The 23,158-nt window shown below is 50.1% G+C and overlaps 1 protein-coding gene across 3 annotated transcripts in view; it reads right to left on the bottom strand.

Moving 5' to 3' along the window:
* The window catches only part of PPP4R4 (protein phosphatase 4 regulatory subunit 4), a 1,234,696-nt gene that overhangs the window by 397,979 nt on the left and 813,559 nt on the right, over positions 1-23,158 (bottom strand). For all 3 annotated transcript variants that reach the window (XM_069637985.1, XM_069637983.1, XM_069637984.1), the window contains one exon: positions 15,640-15,822. In XM_069637985.1, coding sequence (XP_069494086.1) covers positions 15,640-15,822 — 183 coding nt within the window. The remainder of the gene's footprint in view (positions 1-15,639; positions 15,823-23,158) is intronic.

Below are 23,158 nucleotides of genomic sequence, written 5' to 3'. Positions count from 1 at the left end.
CACCACAGGGGCGGACGACCACAAGCAGCGGGAAAAGGGCGTGTAAAGAGTGTGAGGCCCCCGCTGGAGGCCGGTGGGGCGTGTGCCCGCTCAAAGATAGCTCCCCACGGAGCGGTTTTGCCCGAAGGAGAGAGGGAAGTCTCCCAGCAGGGTCATCGCTCTTGACCCCCCGAGGACCACCGGCCGGAGGGAGAGAAAGGGAGATCGGATGAGCTGGCGCCACACACTCCAGGAGTACCGCTACCAGGACACCAGAAGGGAGTTTAGCGGCCCGGAACGGACAACCAGAATGTCCCAGCCCGAGACCTCGCCCCCGCCCACCCTTACAATGGAAAAGGGCTTTGCCTTGGTCCTGCAGGAGATCAGAGACATGCGGGCGGACATTGCCCAGAAAATGGAGAACATGGACCGTAGGGTGGACAAGGTCGAGGACAGACTGTTGCAGCTGGAGACCAACCAGTTCTCAGCAACGACCCAAGAGATGGACATGTCCCTGAGAATAGCCGCTCTAGAAAAAAGAGACGAGGAGAGGGCCAGGCAAATGGGCGATTTCGAAAATAGGGAACGGAGGAACAACCTCAGAATCTTTGGGGTGCCGGAGTCGGAGGGAGAAACGGAAAGAGAATTAAACCGGGTGCTGAGGGGCATCATCACCCTCCTTTTCTTGGATGAGATGACGACCGAACCAACGTTTGATCGGGTCCACCGAGCGGGGGGCAGAGCCGGGGGCCCCTGATCAATTCTAGTCTGCTTTCATTACTACACCGAGAAAGCGAAGTTTCTGGAGGAGGCCAGAAAGACACGGGAGATTACCTATAATAACGCACAAGTGTCCATCTTCCAGGACCTCTCTTCATACACGCTGGCCAAACGCAGGATGTGCCGCCCTCTAACACAAATGCTAAAAAGGAAGGGGGTGCGCTATAGATGGGGGTACCCCTTCTCCCTCTCGTTCGAGTACGAGGGTCAACGGTCGACCCCGATTACAGAGGAGGACATAAGGGGAGCCATCCAAGAGTATGTGTCGGACCCGTCCCCGTGGAGAGAACCCACGGGATTCGCAGCGGAAGGAGCTAGAGAACGCAGGCCACAAGGAGAGAGGAGAAAGAAGACGGGTCCACGGAAATTTAAGAAACTGAACCCGCCGTCCCCGACGACGGACAGGGAGGACGCCGACCCCGGACACGGAGGAGCGGGCCGGTCGGGCCTGGGGTAGTCTGGTAGCTGAAACACCAATCTGGAAGTGAAAATGGGGTACGGGGAAACCGGGCAAAGAACTCAGTTCACGATCACAACGCCCGGCCTGGCCCAAGACGAGTTGACTTCCAGGACCATGGGGTCCAAGGACGTAAGGGGCTTCCCAGAACAGCAAGTAGGTCGGCTACCTGTGGGAGGAGTCTTGGGGGGGGGGGAGGGGAAAGGGGGGGGCTCAAGGAGGAGTGATTTCTGACATTGCCCAGCCAGAGGCGGTAGGCTGGTGGTCCGGCCTATTACCAGCAATGGTGGAACTATTTGGCTGGATGCCGGGGTGGGGGTCGAAGGAATAGTTGGGGTTGTTCAGTTCGGAAGGGGGACCAGGGGGCAGTTGGGGATAGGTTTAAGGCCCACCTGGGGGGCAGGGGGGGGGGCAAGGGAGATCAGGTTATAACGCAAAAGGAGCAGGAAAGGAAAAGTGCCATGAGTCAGCTACTCAGTAAGATGTTGATCCTAGGCAATGGCTGAGGATCTGCCTGCACTGGGCGTGGGTTCCCTTAATGTGCGGGGGTTGAACACCCCAACCAAGAGATCCTTAGTCTGCAGGGAATTCAGGAGGGCAAAGCTTGACCTGCTCTTTCTTCAGGAAACACACTGGGCTCGGGGGAAGGAACCGAAATTGCGAGGAGGCGGGATTGGGGAGGTCCTCAGCGCATTCCACAGAACCAAGAAAAGGGGGGTAGACATACTGCTAGCAAGGGATGTTGGCTTTGAAGTGGAAGCCACGGTGAAGGACCCAAAGGGCCGATATCTGCTGCCAAGGGGCTCTTTGCGGGGCTCCCCTCTGACTCTGGCAGTTGTGTACGGCCCCAATGAAGGCCAGGCGCAATTCTGGGAGGGAGTGAAGGACAGATTGAAATTGTTTGTTCACGGGATGTTGGTGGTGGGGGGGGGGGATTTCAATGTGGTCCTAGACCCAACCGCGGATAGAAAACGCCTGGGGCCCCAGCCCACTAGGGCTGCAGATGAAACCATGGCCCGTACCTTCCAGAGGGTCAACGCGGAGCTAGGCCTGGTGGACACCATTTCGACTCCCAGGACAGGGCTCCCCTCCTTCACATACTACTCAGCAATCCACACATCATACTCCCGTATAGACTACATCCTGGTGGGGCGTGGTCTGGCGCGCACGGAGTGAGGAAGCAGGGCACTGAGCTCCGGCCATGATCCTACGTACTGATCCTCCAGCGAAGCACAGATACAACCAATAGAAAGCAGAAGTAATCCACTAGGACGACAAAGCGATCCGCACCAGAACCGTGGCGGAATCGACAAAAATCGGACGTCGAGGGAAGCAGTGAGGAGTGTGAGACGAGTCCCCCCCTGAGCAGCCCAAGATGGCGGCGACGGACCGGAGCTAGAAGAGAGAAGGGGGAAGGGCGCGGAAACCAAACCGGCCCCAGAACTGACTACACCAGCGACGGAAAAGGGCCCCCCGGCTTACAGAAGACTCTCACGGATCGAGCTCCACGGCGACGGAGCCCAGCGGAGTCGGCGAAGAACCCAGCTGACAAATCCGAGCGGGGACCGCAGAGGTGAGCCGGCACCGAGGCAGCCGCAGCGAAGGAGACCGACGCGGCGAAACCTCTGGGAGCGGAACTGCGCCCACGGACCCGCAGCGGAAGGACATAACGCGGCGAGGGAAAGGAGATCGGACCGGACGCCGCAGACGGACACCCATGGGTAGAGCCATGCAGACGGCGGACCCCGAGACCAAGGGAGCAGAAATCCGGCGCTGAGAAGTACAGCGCAGCCAGAGACCCTCCCAGGAACCACGAAAGAGGACAGTGAAACCCCGGGACTCTGTGAGCACTGCCAGCAGAAGACAAGGTGAGACCGGTGGCCCCAGCGGGGAACGGGCACCCAGGTGAGAGAACGGGGTGGAGAAAACGGCACCCAGAGTGCGCAGAGACGGCTCGGGGACCACTGACCGGACTGCGCAGGAAACTACCCACTACACCACCCGGGGCTCTGGAGAGCTAACACAGGGGAGCAGGGCTAGCGGCAGGGCCGGCAGCAGTCTGTCGCAAACACACCGTGGGGCACTGCAGCTCCGAACCACGGGGCTATCGGGAAGCCTGACGGATCCAGTGCCCAGAGCAGCGCGGGAAACACCGGCCGTAGAATCAGGTGGCCGATAACCGGCAGATAAGCAGAGCAGGAGGAGCTGGTGGGGGTTAAGTCCGGAATGAAGGGGCACTGGACGACCCAAGATCAATCACTGAGACTCCAGCGGGAGCTGTAAAGCGGAAGAAGCCAACGCATAGAGAAAACCGAGAAGAAGCCCGGCGAGTGAGGACGCAGGGCGAAGTTGGACACACGGATCGGAACCACAAGCGCCATACAAACATGCCAACTACTAAAGACAAAGGAAAGGTGAAAATGACGACCATGGACGCGTTTGTGGCACAGAAAACGGCAGCCACAGCACAAAGAAACCCGCCGGAAATCGAGGTGCAGGGAGAACCAAGAATGGACAATAGAGATGGGCAAGTGCTTGAGGCCATAGCTGCTCTAAGAACCTCCATAGAAACGAAAATAGACGAAATAAAAGTGGACATGCAGCTTATGAGGCAAGATGCACGGAACCTTGCGGAGAGGGTGGCGGTGACAGAAACCGGAGTGGCAGAAGCCGCGGAGGCCACGACTGAACTAAAGACCAAGGTAGGGGAACTGGAGAAGAAGGTGGCAATGCTGGAGACTAGAGCTGAGGAAGCTGAAGGGAGGGCCAGGAGAAGTAACGTTAGACTGCTCGGCATCCCCGAAGGAACCGAAGGAATGAATCCGACAAGATACGTAGAGTCCCTACTGCAGCAGGAGATAGGCCCAGGCAACCTGTCACAGGGATTCGCGGTGGAAAGAGCACACCGGGCCCTACAGAAGAAACCGCCTCCCGGCTCACACCCCAGGCCGATGATAGCAAAAATCCTCAACTTTCAGGACAGAGAGATCATACTCAGGCATTCGAGGGAAGGCGGGCTGATAGAGAGAGGAGACTCTAAGATAGCCATATATCCTGATTACACACAAAAGGTGCAAAGGGCCAGAAACTCCTTCGTTCCGATCAAAGCGAGGCTGCGGCAGCTTAACATAAAATACATGCTGCTTTACCCATCCCGCCTGAAGATAATCCATAAGGGGCGAGCCATATTCCTGGAAACCCCTGAGGCGGCGAACATATGGCTAGAGCACAATAACTTAGCGGATGGCCAAGACAAAGATTCCCGAAAGGATGGAAGCTGACGGACGAACACAAAGGCACGGAAGCGACGACGACAACTAAGCCACCAGTGAAAGTCCCATGGAATACTGGGGGTGAACCACAGGTGCTCTTAACGGACGGCCGACCAGAGCTCAACCACTGCACCGCACACATCACCCCAACACTAGGAAAGATGGATGCCAGCCTGTTGCTGGCATACCCAAGCCCACGCTGGATGCCCCTGAAGGGGCTAGAGAGCGTGGAGGCGCCCGAGCACAACGCCGGTTGTGTAGTTGCTGGGCGCACCTGTTTACGCTGTGGATGTTGCCGCAGCAGTTCCAGTTTGATACCACAGTCTTCATACAGAACGAGGAGTAGGGAAAGGTGGCCGACAGACGGAGGATGCAAGAAAAAAGGTGAGAGGGCGAGAAAGAATAAGAGCCTGGGGGGTAGACACCCTACGAATGGCAACACAACTTAGAGTACTAACCTGGAACGTGAGAGGGTTGGGGTCATACCTACGCCGGAACAGGATCAGGTCCTACCTTCGCAGGAAGAAAGTAGATATTGCAATGCTCCAAGAGACACACCTCACAAAGGAGAACCAGTCCAGACTGCAGGAGTATTGGGGTGGACAAGGGCAAGGGGCCCCTTATTCCAAATTCGCTAGGGGAGTGTACACTTGGATAAACCCTGAGGTACCCTTTCGGTTGATAGGATGTGAAATAGACACGGATGGGAGGTATCTGATAATGTGGGGCGTGCTAGAGCAAGTGGAGATCTGCTTAGTCAACACCTACTTTCCGAATCACAGTATTCCGCCCTATCTTGAAACACTACAGCTGAAACTGGCGGGACACAGGGATGGCCTTTACATATGGGGCGGGGATCTTAACTGTGTGAGGGACCCGAACTTAGACAGATCTGAACCCCCACAGAAACGAGTGGATAGGACCTCCCGGGCACTGAACAGCCTGCTGGAACAACTGGACCTGGTGGATGTCTGGAGGGTACACCACCCCGCAGACAGAGAATACTCATACTACTCCTCCCCACACAACCTCCACACAAGAATCGATTATATGTTTATAGATAAAACACACCAAGCCAAGGTTGAATCAATACAATACATGGGTAGATCGATCTCAGATCATTCCCCCCTGTTAATGAACTGGGCATTGAAAGGCCCAAGACCCCCTGTCCCGCTGTGGCGTATGCCCACGGACACACTGACGGATCTGATGTTTAGGGAGGAACTGGGAGAAAAGCTGGCAGACTATGTCACCACTAACAGCGGCAGCGTCGAGCACTGGAGCACGGTCTGGGAGGCCCTGAAGGTGGTAGCGAGGGGAGAAGTCATAGCCGGGACAGCGGGAATCAGGAGAATGCTGATGAGGGAACTGGAAGAAAGGGAGGAAGAAATAAGGCAAGGGGAAGTTAATAACTCAGGGACTAGAGAGGAAGAGGAACATTTGCAAGAGGCACGGATAGTCTGTCACCAGGCATGGGGACGGTTAGCGAAATTCGACTACGCAACACGCACCACCAGAGCACACATGCATGGTGACAAACCAGGCAGGTTGCTGTCCTGGTTATGTAAACGAGAGCACCCCAGACACCCAGTGACCGCCATAAAAGACATGAACGGTGACACTAAGACAACCCAGCACTCCATAAACACCACATTTGCTGACTTCTACACCACACTATATGCACACGACACCCAAGTCCCGCTGATAGACATACAAAACACCCTGGAAGAGATAGGACTCCCCAAATTAAGTGAGCAACAACGAGACTTGTTAGAAGAGCCCCTCACGCCCGAAGACATTACAGACGCCATTAGATCCCTGGCCACATGCAAGACCCCAGGAACGGACGGGCTCCCCCCCGAGTTTTACAAGGCATATGAGACAACACTGGCCCCACTGTTATATGAGGTATACCAGGAGGCTTATGAAACAGGAACCTTACCCAAATCCATGACAGAGACACTAATAGTCCCGATACCCAAACCACATAAACCGGCCGAGGAATGCGACTCTTACAGACCAATAGCAATGCTAAACTACGACTGTAAGATACTGACCACCATACTGGCCAAAAAACTGTCAAAAGTGGTAGGAAGCCTAGTTCACGAGGACCAGAATGGCTTTGTGCCCGACCGCAATACGACGGCCAATCTGCGTAGATTACAGCACATTATAGCACACACAGAGGGAGACCAGGATCATATGGCGGTAATGTCGTTAGACGCCATAAAGGCATTCAACTCCATATACTGGGAGTGGCTGATAGAGGTGCTAAAGGAGTTCGGATTCGGGGAACGATTTGTACGCTGGGTCAAGATATTGTATAATGGACCCACGGCCAGGGTGAAGACGGGCAAATGGGTCTCGGGAGCCTGGAACATACAAAGAGGCACAAGGCAGGGATGCCCCCTGTCGCCCATGCTCTATATCTTGGGGCTGGAGCCAATTGCGATCTACATTAGGAGTCAATTCTGGGACGCTGGGATAAGGGTGGGCAGGAGACATCATGTTATCTCGCTATATGCGGATGACGTCCTGATCTACCTAAGGGACCCAAAAAACAACGCCCCAACAATCCTGGAAGTGTTAGATAATTGTGCGCGTTATTCGGGGATACATTTTAGTAAACAGAAGTCCTGCATGTTTCCGCTGGCGGGCCTAAGGGAGCTAGGAACAGACAACCTACCCCAAGTTGGGATAAGATGGCAACCGGACACGTTTAAATATCTGGGGGTCTGGATCAGGCATACACCTGAGCTTACCCACGAGCAAAATACGCTGAGGGTAACGCAGGGGCTTCACAAATCTATGAAATTTGGTCTAAGCTACCACTCTCAATGATGGGAAGAGCATCAATAGTAAAGATGATTATACTCCCCCGATATTTATACTTCTTCCAGACTATTTGCCCCTACATTAGACCACCCTTTTTTCGAAAGTTAGATGCCCAGATTAGGGATTTCATATGGGGTAAGGCACGCCACAGACTGGCACTGAATATTCTGACCCTCCCGCATGATGTAGGGGGCATACAGCTCCCGGACTTCGAAAGATACTATCTGGCGGCCCAACTTAGCCATGTCACCAAATGGTTATCAGACGAAGTTACCAACGAAACAGGCCTCCTGGGAGATCTAATCAAACCTCTGTACCTCAAGGAGATAATATGGGTGCCCCCAGACCGTCCCGACAGAGCACCCCCATTGGCTGGATTGGGCAGACTGATATGGGAAAGAGTTAAAGCCATCACGCACTTAAAGAATCCTTATTCCCCAGAAATCCCAATAATGGCAGGCTTAAGAAAAACACCAGCCGACACTAACACGATCAGGCAGTGGGAAAGACTGGGTATCTACGCCTGGGGAGACATGTTTGAGGATGGGGAGTTCAGAGGGCTGGAATCACTGCACGAGACAGAGGGAATACCCATGGGACAGTTTTTATGGTATCAGAAGCTTAAGCACGAGGCTAAAGCGAGATGGAGCAACTGGCCAGAGGAGCCAACAGCGACCCCTCTTGTAACAGAAATGTACAATCTAAGCGATGGGTGGAGGCCAGTGTCAAGAATCTATGCGCAGATGAATGATAGGCCCAACCCCAGGGGCGCTACTCTAAAAGCTAAATGGGAAACTGACCTTGGTGAAGAGATTTCAGACAATGAATGGGAAAGAGCACTGAAGTTTCCGAAAGCAGTGTCCAGAAACACCAGATTCAGACTCATCCAAACAAATGTCTTATACAGAACGTACATGACCCCGAAAAGAGTAGCTAGCTTTAAGCGGCAACCGGAAGCGCAATGCCCATGGTGTGCCAGTGAAAACGCAGATCTAATACATATGTTTTGGGGATGTGCAAAGGTGGGCACTCTTTGGGCCAACATCAAACAGGCATGCGAGAAGGGCGGAGCAAGCAGATACGACTGGACAATGAAGGAGTGTCTGCTAGGCACGTACCCCAGGATCAGCAAGTTAAAACACATTGTGAGGGTGATGGACATAGCATGCATCTTGGCAAAGAGGGAAATAGCAATGTCGTGGAAGTCAAAGAAAGGCCCGCAATATACAAGATGGAAAAGGGAGATGGAGCGGTGGACGACCGCAGAGACGGAAGCGTGGGGCACCGGGACCACCAGAGGGCTAGGGGACGCTAACGCTAAATTCGAGGCATGGAAGGCCGTGATCAGAGACATGTTCCTGCCGTCGGATGATATGCCCCCATGAACTAACGAGTAGGTGGACTGGCACACAGCCCCAAGAGACACGTGGTTCGTAAAGAAGAGAGGAGAGAGGTGTGGCACATTGGGAATGAATGCTAACCTTACCCTCAACCCACAAGCAGAGATTGGGACGGGCCACCAATCCGACCCTAAGTAATCCAGACGTCATATTCGCTACAAAAGGAAGACAATGTATGTTTGTGGTATGTTAGAGTTTTGTTTATTATGTATAAGAAATAATAGAACATGTTTCAACCTCATAAAGAGGATGTAATGCCAACTAAGAAATGCTAATAAAAATATTTTGAAATAAATAGACTACATCCTGGTAGACGAACCCCTTCTTCCACATGTCTCTGGACACAGGGTTGACCCGGTCCCTTGGTCCGACCACGACTTGGTCCGTACCACCATAGTAGGCGGATGGCGGAGTGGTAGCACAGGGCGATGGAAATGTAATGACTCCCTGTTGAAGGACGAAGTTCTGGCAGAGGAAGTGCAGGACGCCATCTCGGAGTACTTCGAGTTGAACAACAATGGCGAGGTGGGCACACGCGTGCTGTGGGACGCCTTCAAGGCAACCTTAGGTGGTGTCCTCATTAGAATGGGAGCCCAGAAAAAGAGGGAGAGGGAGGCCCAGGAAAAGTCCCTGAGGGAAAAGATAGCCCAACTTCAGCCGGGTGACCTCCCGGAGGCACCCCTGGAAAGGGATCAGATTGCCTCCCTAGAAAACTACAAACTCCAGTTGAAAGACCTCCTGTTACATAAGTCTGAGCGGAGCCTCCAACTAGTGAAACAGAAATATTATGAGAAGGGGGACAGAGCTGACAAAATCCTGGCCTGGAAACTCAGAGATCCAGAGGAACAGAACGGTGAAGGCAGTGAAGAATGATCAGGGATCATTAGATCACGACACCCCAAACATTGGAGCAGCCTTTCGCCGTTATTATGAAAAGTTATACTCGTCAGAATATGACGGGGATGACACTCAGATTGAGGGTTTCCTGGACTCCATCCAGATCCCGTCCTTGACAGGTGAAATGGCGGAGGGTCTAGAGGGCCGGGTGACGGAAGAGGAGGTGGAGCACGCGATCAGTGTGATGAAGGTGGGAACGTCCCCGAGGGAAGATGGCTTCTCTGTATACTTCTACAAGAGGTTTTGGGCTATCCTAGCCCCACATCTGGTGAGGGTGTTCAACAGGGTGTTAGAGGGGGGGCTCTCTGCCGGATACCATGATGAGGGCCATAATCGTGGTCCTGCCCAAAGAGGGCAAAGACCCCACTGAATGCTCCTCATATCGCCCGATTTCCCTCCTCAATATAGATGTAAAGATCCTGGCCAATGTGATAGGCAAACGGATGGAGGGGATAATGCCCAAGCTGGTTCACGGGGATCAAGTGGGGTTCATAGGGGGCAGGCAAGGCTCTGATAACATCAGGAAGACGATAGACCTAATCCACCATGCCCAAGAATCAGACCTTGAAGCAAGTCTGCTTTCCCTGGACTCCGAGAAAGCTTTTGACAGGGTAGTGGAGGTACATGCAACAACTCCTCCGTCGAATGGGCTTCGGGGCTCACATCAGGAACTGGGTTTCCGCCCTATACGGGGCCCCAACGACGAGAGTACAGGTGAATGGAGAACTTTCCGACTCATTCCCTCTCACGTGGGGGACGCGGCAGGGATGCCCACTCTCCCCTTTAATATATGTCCTGACGATGGAGCCCCTGGCCATAGCGGTCCGAGCCCACCCCAACATTAAAGGGATTAAAAGAGGAGAGGTGGAGTTCAAGCTCTCCCTGTTTGCTGACGATATTCTAGCATACCTGGTGGAGCCCAGCTCCTCGCTTCCCCCCCTCCAGTCCCTGATAACGACCTTTGGGCAATTCTCGGGGCTAAAAATTAACACATCAAAATCAGTGCTACTCCCTATGAGGGCTCAGGACCCGGGGCTGGACCACCGGGATAGGTTTCGGGGATTGTGGTGGGGAGGGATTCCATTAGGTATTTGGGTGTGCTCCCCACGAGAGATCTCTCAAAATAGCTTCGCGAATTATGGGCCCATTATGGCGGAGATTAAATCAGATCTGAGGAGGTGGGGAAGTATGATCCTGTCCTGCTACGGGCGCATGACCGCGGTGAAGATGAACATCCTCCCAAGACTGCTGTATCTTTTCACGGCACTCCCAACGGGGGTCCCTGACCAGATGTTTCGAGACCTACAGAGGGCAGTCCGAGAGTTTGTATGGCAAGGGCGGAACCCGAGGATAGGGAAGGCCATTCTAACGTTACCTAGGGAGGAGGGTGGTTTCGGGCTGCCGGACTTCCTTCTCTACCACCGGACCGCCCAGATAAGGGTCCTGTTGGAGCATATGAGGGAGGGGATGGGCACCTATTGGTCATATCTGGAGGACATGGATGCCCACACTCTGAAAGTATGCAACCTTTTGTGGTTGCCGCGTAAACACATCCCAAATAAACTGCAGACCCACCCAACCCTGGGAATACTTTGGTCGATCTGGAAAGAAGGTCCCACAACTGCACACCTCACTTCATGGCCCTCCCCAATGTCTTCGCTCTGGGGCCACCCGCTCAAACTAGGTAGCAGGGGATTCAGGAATGCCCAGTCCTGGTCTGATGGGGGGCTGGAATGGGAGGGGCAACTGTTCAAGGAGGGCGAGTTCCTCGAATACGAGGAGCTGCGAGATGCGCTTGGGCGGGGGTCTCTTTCAGTCTTTGAATACTTGCGCCTGAAGGGCATCCTCTGTGACCAGACTTGGGGCCTGAATCTGCGGAGACAGTTGACCCCCTTTGAAAAGTTACTAGACACGGCCACAACAAGGAAGGGGGTAGTATCCAAAATGTACCAGATATTGAACACTGTTAACTTGGAAGGGAGGAGAGGGTTTCGGGGGTTCTGGAATGACTTGGCAGGAGAGGCTCTCTCGGAGGACACATGGTCCAGGGTATTTAAAATATCATTCCATGGGAACCTGTTTACGTCGGACATGGAGCACAACTTTAAGATCTTACAGGGATGGCATAGAGACCCATTGAAGTTATCCAAGATGTTCTCGGGGGTGTCCCCCAGGTGCCCAAGAGGATGTGGCCAAGTGGGGACGAGGGGTCACATATGGTGGTTCTGCCCTAAGGTACAGGGGTTCTGGGAGAAGGTACTGGGATGGATGGCAGAGGTCACAGAGGAACTACTCCCACTCAATCCATTGACAATGTTGTTGGGCCTCCCACCGGAGGAGACGGAAATATATAGGTACCCAAGAATGTGGGAGACCATGTTACGAGCAGGAAGAGTGGCCCTAGCGCAAAGGTGGAAAAGCCCGGAGACCCTCTAAAGAAGACTGGCTAAAAAAACGTAAGAACATGTTCCTCATGGACAAACTGACGGCCATGGTAAACAATGAATCGAGCACCTTCCAGGCAAATTGGTATGGGGTTTAGCAGGCATGGGGGTGGGATGCTCAGTGACATTATGTGGACAACATGGGGCGTGAGGGCGATGGAGCCCAGAGAGTACCACTCAAGGACAATGGTGTAACCCATTGCCCGGGAGACAGCGGATCCGTCTAAGCCAGCATTTATGGGAACGCATAGCACAGCTCTAAGGCACCGAACTACGAGTACTAAGGACGACTCCTGCGATTGGATTTTCGATGGGACACTGATCTGGGGGGAGGGGGGAAAGAGGGGAGGGAGGGGAAGGAGACCACGGGGGTTTGATGATGATGTTAAATGTGATATTCATACTGCTCCCGGTGTTTGTCATTGTTTCTTTTTCTGAAAAATTACCAATAAAACCAAAGTTTAAAAAAAAAAAAAAGATTGGACTACTGCAATGCTCTTTACTTGGGGGCTAGGAAGTACATCCCAAATAAGATCCAAATGCTACAAAATAACGCCCTAAGAACGGCACTAAATATCCCAAACAAAGATCACATTTCTGTGATTAGAAGACAAAACCACTGGCTGTCAATCAAGGACAGAATCCTACTAAAAACAACCTCTCTGACCCACACATGCCTCAATAATGCCGCACCATGGTACCTCACCGATCGGATAGTCAAGAAAACAGCCACTCACCTGACCAGGTCTTCCAACTCATGCTGCCTCAGCGTACCCCGCTTCAATGTAGCCAAATCTGGCAGCAGAAGTTTCCCAGTCATGGCAGCCCAAACGTGTAACTCACTCCCCTACTCACTCCGGGTGGATCAAACCTACCCTAACTTCAGACGCAACATCCAGAAATGGATCAGAACCAATGACGCTCACCCCAGGATCTAAGGTTAAACATACTAAGCCAAGTATCTGCTATCATAAAATCCTGCAACTGAAACCACCTCCTATATTGCTCAGCAATGAAATTGTATATATCTGTAATGTAATTGTATATATCCTCAATGATTACCTGCAAAATATGAACCATAATTTGTGTACTGTGAATATCTCCAACTTTGTACCTGTAATACTATGACTCCAACTCTATGTATCTCAAGCCTAAAGCCTCCTTGTACTGCTTGTGCCCCATTACCTTCGGGTTTGGTGCGCCATGCAAAATAAATAAACAAACTCCCACAGAGTGTATTTGGCTAAGGCACATGTCGTGTTGGCCTATTTTAGGGCCATACTCCCCGCAGAAAATACCTTGCGTGCCCATCCATCCACATGCTAGTCGTCCCTATCCGGAGGGATGGTAGGGTACGCCATTTTGTTAGATGTAGCTATGGCTACCGGGACCACCAAACTCTTGGGAGTGGGGTGTTTGGACAGATAGCTGGTGTCGCTTCTGGAAGGGCGGTATTTTCTAGTAAAGGATTTAGCCACAGCTGGGATAGAATTCGGGGACTCCCAATTCTTGGCCACCCTATTTTGCAAGGTCACATGGAAGGGTAGAATTGGGTCAGTAGGCGGACCTTGATCTAGAATTTCTGTCAGATCATCCTGAATAAATTGAGCTGGTGGACTAGCCCATCCTAAATAATCTACTACCTTTGACATCAGCTGCCGGTAAGAGGAATAAGCATGTTCTACTGGCTCTGGTTTGCCAAATTCAGTCTCTGGGGTTGTAGCTACACCACTAGCATTATGTAGTGTCTCAATGAGGTCTCTCATTTTACTCTCTTCAGAGATCAAACACTCTGGCACATTATGAGTACCAAACTCCAGACCAAAAGGAAGCTCCTCATCCTCAGATCTTTCCTGTTCTTCAAAAATTGTAGATAAAGATTTAAAGAATTCCTTTCTGGGCAAAGGAGTGAAAGATCTTTCAGGAGGAGTTAGTTTTGTGGAAGGTTTTGTTTTAGCAGCTTTTTCTTTTGCTGCAACATGCTCAGGGGACTGAGTTGGAACCTTAGGAATCTTCGGCGCCGATGGCTTCAGTGTCGACGTCGATAAAGGCATTGATTAAAATGGGGCCAAAGGTGGAAATGGCGTTGAAGGCGTTGAGGTTTCGATGACAACCTTTGAGGATTTTGCCTTAAGAGTGTGCAGAGCTTTGGACGGCGTGGAAAGACATTGAGCGCGCGTGATGGCTCGAATGACTCTTCTTTATCAGAGACCTCGAGGGCTCATGATCGGTTCTCCCTCGAACACCTGGGCTTGAGGGCGCACGAGTGTCGGTACGGGAATGCTCTCGGCCAGCTTCCGAGGAAGGTGCAGACCGAGGCTTCGCCTTCTCAAACACTTCCACCATTTTTAAACAAAATGCTTCCCACTCTTCAAAAGAAAAATGTTTAGTGGGGCATCTAAACTTACTTTGGGATTCATCGGAGGATGATGAAGATGGTGAATGGTGGTGTTGTTTTTTCGATCTTTTTGTCGAAGACAAGTGGCAGAAGCCACTTCAGGAGCTCGACCTTTCTTCCTTCCTTTTGCGTCGAGGGGAATGAACTCTCGCCTCGACGGTTGAAGATCGGCCGGATTTAGATTTACGACCCACCTGCAATTTCCCCTTCCTCTCTCGTAGGGCTTTACCCATCATCGCAGACACTTCGAGCCGGCCTCTGTGTCGTGGTCTTCTCACAGGCACCAAAGGCAAGATCGATGCGGGTCTGTTATCGACATCTTATAAGTGCACTCCTTGCACTTCTTGAAACCCGAACGAGGGGTACTTGGGGTTGATGAAGAGGACATCTCCGATGATTTTTATGAAGAATGGAACTGCATAGCAGAAAATAGCAACAAGGCGCACGTAGTCCCCAGGGCAACACGTTCTGCGGAAAAATGGAACTGAGGCCAGAGGGTGCTGCGTGTGCTACTTGTAGACCCGATGACGTCACCCTCGACGGAAGCCTTCGAGGAACATCAACTCAACGCCATTGACGTATGCACGGCGCCCTTTGCCGAGAATTTTCTTTCCGATGCAGCCGAAGCTGGACGAGAATATCAAAGATGAGGAATACGTTGGAGGACACAATACATTTGAAATGGGCTAGCTAAAGGGAGTGAGGAAGCAGCAGGAAGTGAAGGGGTGCGGCACCGTGCTACGGAAAAAGGGTGGCAGTATGAGATTTTATGGAAGTAGGGGACCTGATAGAAGGGTGGGAGAAAGAGAAGAAGAAACAGAATTTAGGGAGGTGCATAGCAATGGTCGAACAACCCAGGAAAGGCAGCATTTCCACTACGACATTCTATTGCCTGTGGAAATTACAGGTAGCTCAGTATGGGTGGCAGGATCATATACAACAGATCCTATATGATTGCCAATGCCAACATTTTGAGTCCATTATCTACCCATCAAATCCTGCATTTTACTTCAAATGTTGGATCCGAGGACATCCAGAGCTTCATAAACCTTTTGTATATCATATTTGCAAGGTTTTCTGCAAATTCATTGAACAAGCTCAAAGTTAAATCCAGCCTCAAATGATTAATTTCAAGGTACACACATGGTAGCAGAGCAATACATATGTTTGTACTCACCGTAGTCATTACAATTGTAAACACTCGGTGTAAGAAACGATAGTAAATCTGATCACTTGATATCACGCGAGGCAAACATGCGTATTTGTGCAGTAGCTTTTCGTGGCTCCGCCACTTTAGCGTGTTCGCCGCTCTCTGTTCAGCCGTTGTTAATGCAGGAATGAGATCAGGAACTGTCAATAACTGAAACAATAGAGTTGTCAGGGTTTATAAGGTCCAATTACCAAATGTAGAATGTCTTAAAATATGCATAACAATGTTCAATGTGTGTTGTCACAGTGCCACCTTCTATGTTACTCAACCATTGCACAATTAACAAGGAGTAGGACTATAAGACATCTGGTGGGAGGTGCACTAAGGCCTCTTTTGTGCAATGCATAGTTCTGCATAGTGTGCTTTTAGGTTTTGCACCATGCTGCGTTGCCTCAAAGAGCCAGGAAGCAAATGTAAGGTAGCATGTTAGCGCTGCATACAAAACAAAAATGATCAGGGATACCTCTGCTTTTTTCCGGTCTAGATGCTGCTGCCCTGGAAGCCAGAGTCACAAAAGGTTGCACACAAAAGCACAGCGTGCTGTGCAGCGGGCTCCAGGGCCATAGTATTGGGAACGCAAACAGTGAAGGAAGGAGGCACCCAGAGGCAGAGCTCGCAGCAGGTAAGTGGGGAGGCAGCGGGTGGAGGGTGCCACCTAGTGGTTCGGGTTTCGGGGGAGGACCCCCGAATGGGACTGCGTGTTTACAAAAGGCTGCACCTGTGGAATGAGGCCTTTTGTGCTGTAACCCGCAGGTGCAGCCTTTAGACATAGAGCCACCCCCCCTTCAAGACTGCTCTTATTTTAGAGTACAAAATGGCCGGCCACTAAATGTTTTACTGTAGATAAAAGGCACAGCAATTAGCAATTAAAGGTAGCTAAGGAGTCAAACAAAAGCTCATTAAAAAACATCATTGAATTGAATAAATGTTAAGCATATTTAAGGCTCGTGGTTTTATGGTATTTATTTTTTCAAAATTCCCATCCGTATATATCCATATTTACTTTCAATAATTGCATCTGTATTCATCCACATTTAGATTTTCTATGAAAAAATGCCTTTCCTCATTTATTTATTTAAACGTGTAGTGCATTGATGACAGCAATGGAGGCGCTGGGAGCTGGGTTCTTGCACATTAAGCCAAGGCACATGTTCACCTTCGACACAAACAGTTGCTCCTTCTGTGGACGAAATAAAGATCCCTGTAGCCCTTTGTACAGTTTCACACGGAAATAAATCACTTTTTTAGGTTCTCCGTTGTGATACTTTGCAGCCATAGGCCTGTAAGGCATAATTGATAACCTGAAGAGCTAATCGAGACATGGATTTCTGCTTTTTTTCATATTTTACAAATAAATGCTGAAAGAAAACCAGGAACCCTTATCATAGTATAATTTTTGAAAATGTTCTGACATGCTTGAAAATGACAAACTATTTATAAATTAAAAAATTACATTTTAATTTTTCTCATATAATTCTAAAGTTCTAGAAATATAAATTCTATATTTAATTTTTTTAACACAATGACTTCAGTGTCACTTTTTTCAGATAAAAAATATAATATATATAAAAAATGTCTATAAAATCCTTACATGTTACTTGTTTATTCTGATTTTTCCTGAATATCATTTCACTCACACCCTGTTATTTTTCAAGTGTCCCAAAACGTTACAAATTATGGGAAAATATTGGAATATTGGGAAAAGAAATCATGAAATGAGCGAAATCGACATTTTCATGTATCACACATCACAAGAGTTTCCTGTTATCTTTAAAATAAAATGTGCTGGTTATTGAATACTTAGTTATGTATTTTTACTCTAAAGGTGCACATCTGTTTAATCTGAGACGTGGGCAATTGAATAAAAGGAATGCCTATGAGCCCGGCAGAACCCAGCAACTGGTTAGAAAGGTTTGAGAATTAAAAGGGGACATGAAAATGATATTAGAATACTTGATTGCGTGCCAATTGACCTTTTTCAAATTGCCCAGATGTCTGTTCGTTTTTTTTAATTATAGGAATTTTTGTCAATTTTAATTAAATATAGATGTGGGGTGGGTCATGGAATAGGCTAAAGTGGGAGGAAGTGGGGAGGGGGATCGGGGGGAGTGGGGATCCCCCCGCATTTTCGAATAACAAAAACGAAAAATACATTTGGTCAATTCAGAAAAGGTCAATTTCTTACATCAAATAGATCTAAACCCATACAAATATCTGCTGCCATTCAGAAATTAAGGTTTTACTCCACTTTTGTGTCTATGCTCGAATTGCATTTGCAGGTATGGGAGCTTAAGATTAATGGCTAATGTTTTTGAAGGCTACAAATAGATCACAAAGCACTAAGGCCGAGACGCTGTGAGCATCACGCTTCCAAACTCAAGTTGCCCAAGATGGGTGTCTCTATGGAGTCCATCCAACGCAACAGCATAATCTGGCCCGGGCATAATCCAGAAGATGATGGGGTTTTAAGAAGGACTGTAGGTGCTCCGCCACAGTTCTAAATAGGACTGTAAAAAGCAGGTACCAAGTGGGTCTAAAGATAGAGACCCTGGGTGCATCAGCCCATGCCTTTTGAATTAATGGAATGTGCATGAGGCATAGAAAGCACTAGGAATTTGTGTGATGAAACTACCTCCCTGATCCTTGAGGTAAATGGTGGTGTGGTCACAGGGGCCAGTTACCACTATCCACTGCATGATGCGGGTTCCAGGGTCAGTGCAGGAAGGATACCCTGTCCACCACACCATACGCAAGTGGGTTCGCAGGGACTGTCACCTCAAGCTAGAGTATGCTCCCATGATTTGGATGGGGAATCATATGTCAGGCCGGTACATTTAGACGCCAGGTGGTTGCAGAGTGCAAACAATTCCAAAGTGTCAAAAATGCGTACAGTTCCTAAAGGCCTTCACAGTACCCAGCATTCCCAAATAGGAATACACAGTCAATCATCCCACTGTATTCCAATGGTGTGGGACAGAGCAACACATGCATGCAATTTTTAACATTTGCACACCCTCGTGGTGTGGCTCTCCCCAAGACACCAATAGTAGTTCCCAACCTCATCGTATGTCTCTTAAGAGGCAGGTCGCCCCCATAGCTGTGGCTGTAGAAGGGAGAGAGATCTCCAGCAAACTGTCTGTTCCATTGCGCAGGCCGGTACATCAAATCCAAGATGGCAATCGAGCCCAATAAACACTTAACTTGCCTCAGAGCACGGCACAGGGGATCCCTCTCACCCAGACCAATCTCTGTTGGTCTGCAATTATGCTCCAAAGAGCTTCCTAATCCCCAGGGAGCTAACTAAGGGAGCAAAGCTGGAGTGGTATAAAAAATGGCACTATGCTGAAATCACCTGCTCAGTTCTGGTGACCTGCAAGGGGGTGACATAGGGATCCAGGAGCCACCCCAAGACAGTAGATGCTGGTCCCGAGGGTGGTATGGGGAGGATGCCCAAGTCACCCCACCTTAATCCCCTTCATATAGCTGGGGACTTTCAGATGCCACATTTAGACCTCTACCACACCACTAACCCAGTAGTGCCGGCCGGTCAATCCTGCAAGCATAGCCCCTTCCAAAGCCCTGGGAGGATCCTGCAGGGCAATGCTGTGGAATTCTCTCCCCTTCTTGAAGAGCCCAAAGCTTCCCAACAGGCCAAACATTTTAAAGCAGTAGAATAAAGCATTCTCTTGAATAGAAATGTGTTTATTGCACTTGCTAACAGTAACAAGGGTCTGGATACTGCTGCCACTTCGTTATATGCCTCAAAGAATTCTTCTGAATGCCATGGTTCAAAGATACAATGTTGCTAGTTTGCGGCTAACTGAACGCTGAATGTTCAGCATAGGAAGAACAACAACTTCTGGGGCAGTGTTACCCGGCAAGAGATCCTCACAGCGGGGATATAATGTTATTATTTCCCTCCAAACTTAGTGAAACAAAGTATCCCAAAAAGGCTTCCCAGTGCTTTCTAAAGAAAAGACCACAACCAGACAACATCAGGGACAAGATCCACCCAGGGAGAGGAGGCTACACACTAAAAAAACACCCATCTGCAATCAGTCGGTGGGGGTTGTAGAAACAGGAGGCTTGTGTGTTTGGAGAATGTTGAAGACTGAGGCCATAGCAACGGAGGAGAGTAGAGAGGTGGCAGTGGTGAGAGGTAGGGGTCAAGTTGTAGTTAAAGAGCTTATGATTATACTAGAGGGTGACAGTGAAAGCAGGAGGTGGTAGTTATAGAGAAACCTCTAACAGGAGCGAGTGAGAGAGATGACAGTGATACAGGAGAGTTGGAAGAAAGAGCATCATGTGGAGGAGGTGATAGTAATAGCAAAGATGGCACCGAGGAGACAAGGGGTCAACGTCTGGTGGGGATGGGAAAAGGGTCAAGGAGGAGAGAACACGTCAACCTATATAATAATTATAATTGTTCATTTATAACGCACTTAACACTAAAGATTGGTTTATAAGCGCGGGTCGGGTTTCAAACCTGTGTTGCGCTGAGCTGTCTTGCTTCCAAGACAAACACGTTTCCCCTGAGCTATCCCCCCTCCCCAAAACCTAGTAAAAGCCAGCAGTGTTTGCCTGGCCCGGTCATCCCAAGGCAATACCAGATGGTATGGGGGTCAGGGAGATGAATGTGATATTCGTGAATGGGAATCAATTAACTGCAATTAAGCCCAGGCAGACCCCAGGAACCCCTCTCTAGCTGTCCATCTCAGTTGAGGATTTATCTTTCACCCCTCCTACAAATGCATCCTTTATTTCTGCTACTACATATGTTAACTTTGACCAAAGCTTCTGCCCCTCTGTGGGAAGGGGTATGGGTGAATGCACTGAAAGATGTGGATGGTGCCAACAGTCCAAGGCACTTGGCAGCTGCTCTGTAAGATTTGAACTTTTCTACACTTTCAACCGTCTGACTTCCAAAAAAGATAAAGCCAGGAAATGCATATTTAATTAGTCGTGCTTTGGCATCCTGTGCCAAATTTTAAGTCTGCCATTACCCCATGGACCCTGCTACACATTCATGGTATTATGATCTATTTGTACAAGCTGAGATTTTTCTCCAACATCACAATCAATTGCTCTCAAAATTAGTGGGTTTATTGACCTAGAATGCATGTCAAATTCACTGAACACAGCACTGCCAGAAGAAAAATGTTTTCTATCGTTGCATCTTACTTTTTGAATTCTGGCACTGAAGGGAAGGAAGTGGGGTGTGTGTCTGCAGTGGCAGCCTGTACCACCAAACCCTGTTGTCAGGTGAGATGACAAACACATTGAATCAGAGCCACCCAGTGCTTTGGGTGATGTAAGGGTGCAGAAGACTCTGACACAGAGGGATCATGGTGCTGGCTATAAACCTCTATTCAAAGGTGCAAAAGGAAAGGAAAACCCTAACACACCCTAACTCTAAGAGGGGTTTCCCTGCCTCAACAGTAATAACTAGTGTCAGAATGTCCAAAGTAAAGGTCCCACTCTTCAGTGTCAAAATCCTAACTCTGTCCCTTACACACTAAGCTAACTAAATGAAAGGAGTGGTCTTCTTGATCCAGAGGGGTGACTCCCCTCCCCTGGACAAAAGGCAGTTGTTGTTTTGATCAGATTCTCTGTATCCAACTACAGCCACTCATTGGATGTCAGAGAAATGTATTGCTTTCTGCGGCCTTCCTCAGGCTTACAAATCAGTTCTTTGGGGTCCCAGACCCTGGTTGGTAGCTTCAGCTTGCCCTCGCCAGCTATTGCGCTGAAGAGAAACAGTCTGGGTACTCTTTCCAAGCTGTCATGGGGGCTCAACCCTTGGGTGCAGGCAGACCTGGTTCCCTCTCAACAAATGCTGCACTGACGAAGCATTGCCTGGATGCTCTCTCCAAGCTGTATGGGTCCATGACCCTTGAATACGATCCTACTAGGCGTTGGGTTACTTGGATTGTGCAAGTGTGAGTATAGAAGTGCAAGGGGAAGGAGAGGGTGGGGGGGGGTGCGATCAGGGCAGCATGAATGAGTATGTGCAGCCAGTGCAGTGCAGCTCTCGTTAAGAGCAAGGAGGCAGGGGGGCTGTAGGGGTTACAGTTCCAGCCTCTAAGTGTGCGGTAGGCCAGGAGGCAGTGCAAAGGAAGCTTTATGGGTCCCGGACACGTGGATACAGACCTGGCTCCCTGTCATCAAATGTTGCACTGAAGAAGCATTGCCTGGATGCTCTCTCCAAGCTGTAGACTTGGTTCGCTCTCCTGCCAAGCCTTAGTACAAGTCCATATATGATTTGGATGCGAGTCCCAGACTCGCCTTTCCAATTTTATTCTCGCTTTCTGTAGACTTGGTTCACTCTCCTGCCAAGCCTTAGTGCATGTCCATGTATGGGTTGGGTGCGAGATTCAGACTCGCCTTTCCAGTTTTATTCTCCCTTTCTGTATACTTGGTTCACTCTCCTGCCAATCCTTAGTACAAGTCCATGTACGATCTGGATGCGAGTCCCAGACTCGTCTTTCCGGTTTTATTCTCTCTTTCTGTAGACTTGGTTCACTCACCTGCCAAGTCTTAGTGCAAGTCCATGTACGATCTGGATGCAAGTCCCAGACTCACCTTTCTGGTTTTATTCTCTCTTTCAGTAGACTCGGTTCACTCTTCTGCCAAGCCTTAGTGCATGTCCATGTACAACTTGGGTCAGAGTTTGAGACTCGCCTTTCTCGCTTTTGCAACAACCTCCTTGAGGTTTGAGCCCGTGTGGCTTTCCGCATACCTTATGTTATGGCTTACGTGAGTGTTGGCTCCCTCTAGGCAGCTGGGCTCACTCGTGGTACTCGGGTAACTTTCTTGAGCTTCCTTCCCGCTGAAACGGCTCCGCAGGTTTATTCTGCTCGGGGATGGCGTGTTGGGGTGCTTTCGTGGTCCCCCGGTCTCTGGGACGCCTAGAGTATTGGTCCACTTCTGGGCCACGCGGTCCTCCCCGTCCTGAACCAGTCCCGGACTCGCTTTCCTTCTGCAAGACATGCCAGTCAGCACCCGGCTGCATGGCGTGCTCGTCTCTACTCTCGTGGTTTCCCCCTGGGAGGACTTGACAAACTGCAGAGTCCTTTGTTGGTTTTTATCTTACTTCTGCCAATCACTGTTCATGAAGCACTAGACTGGCGAAAGTGGTTCCAATGCGTACTGGTGTTGCTTCCGATTCCCTCCTCGTCTCAGTACTAGGTGAGTATTGAGATGGTAACTCACTACTATTCCTCCTTGTCTCAGTACTCTCTATTTCCGATACCTTAGCAAAGTAGATGAGGAGAGGAAGGAAAGGTGGGGTAGTTCTGGAAAGGGGCACCAGGGTCGCGTCTGGGCGAAAATACTGCGTTCTCCCTATGTGGTCGTCACGGGTCCCAAAGGGGGTCTCCCCTCCCTTGAGATCCACCTGTCGAGCACCACCCCCATGGGGACCACCAGGCAACTACCCCACTATCCCTGGCCTCATGGGAAGGGGGGGGGAGGGCTCCCCCTTCGG

The sequence above is a fragment of the Ambystoma mexicanum genome, chromosome 14 (assembly GCF_040938575.1).
Source record: "Ambystoma mexicanum isolate Mex_15411 chromosome 14, UKY_AmexF1_1, whole genome shotgun sequence".
Taxonomy (NCBI): Eukaryota; Metazoa; Chordata; class Amphibia; order Caudata; family Ambystomatidae; genus Ambystoma; species Ambystoma mexicanum.
Note: the sequence above shows the minus strand (reverse complement) of the source record. Positions and strands in the feature narration are given on the sequence as shown.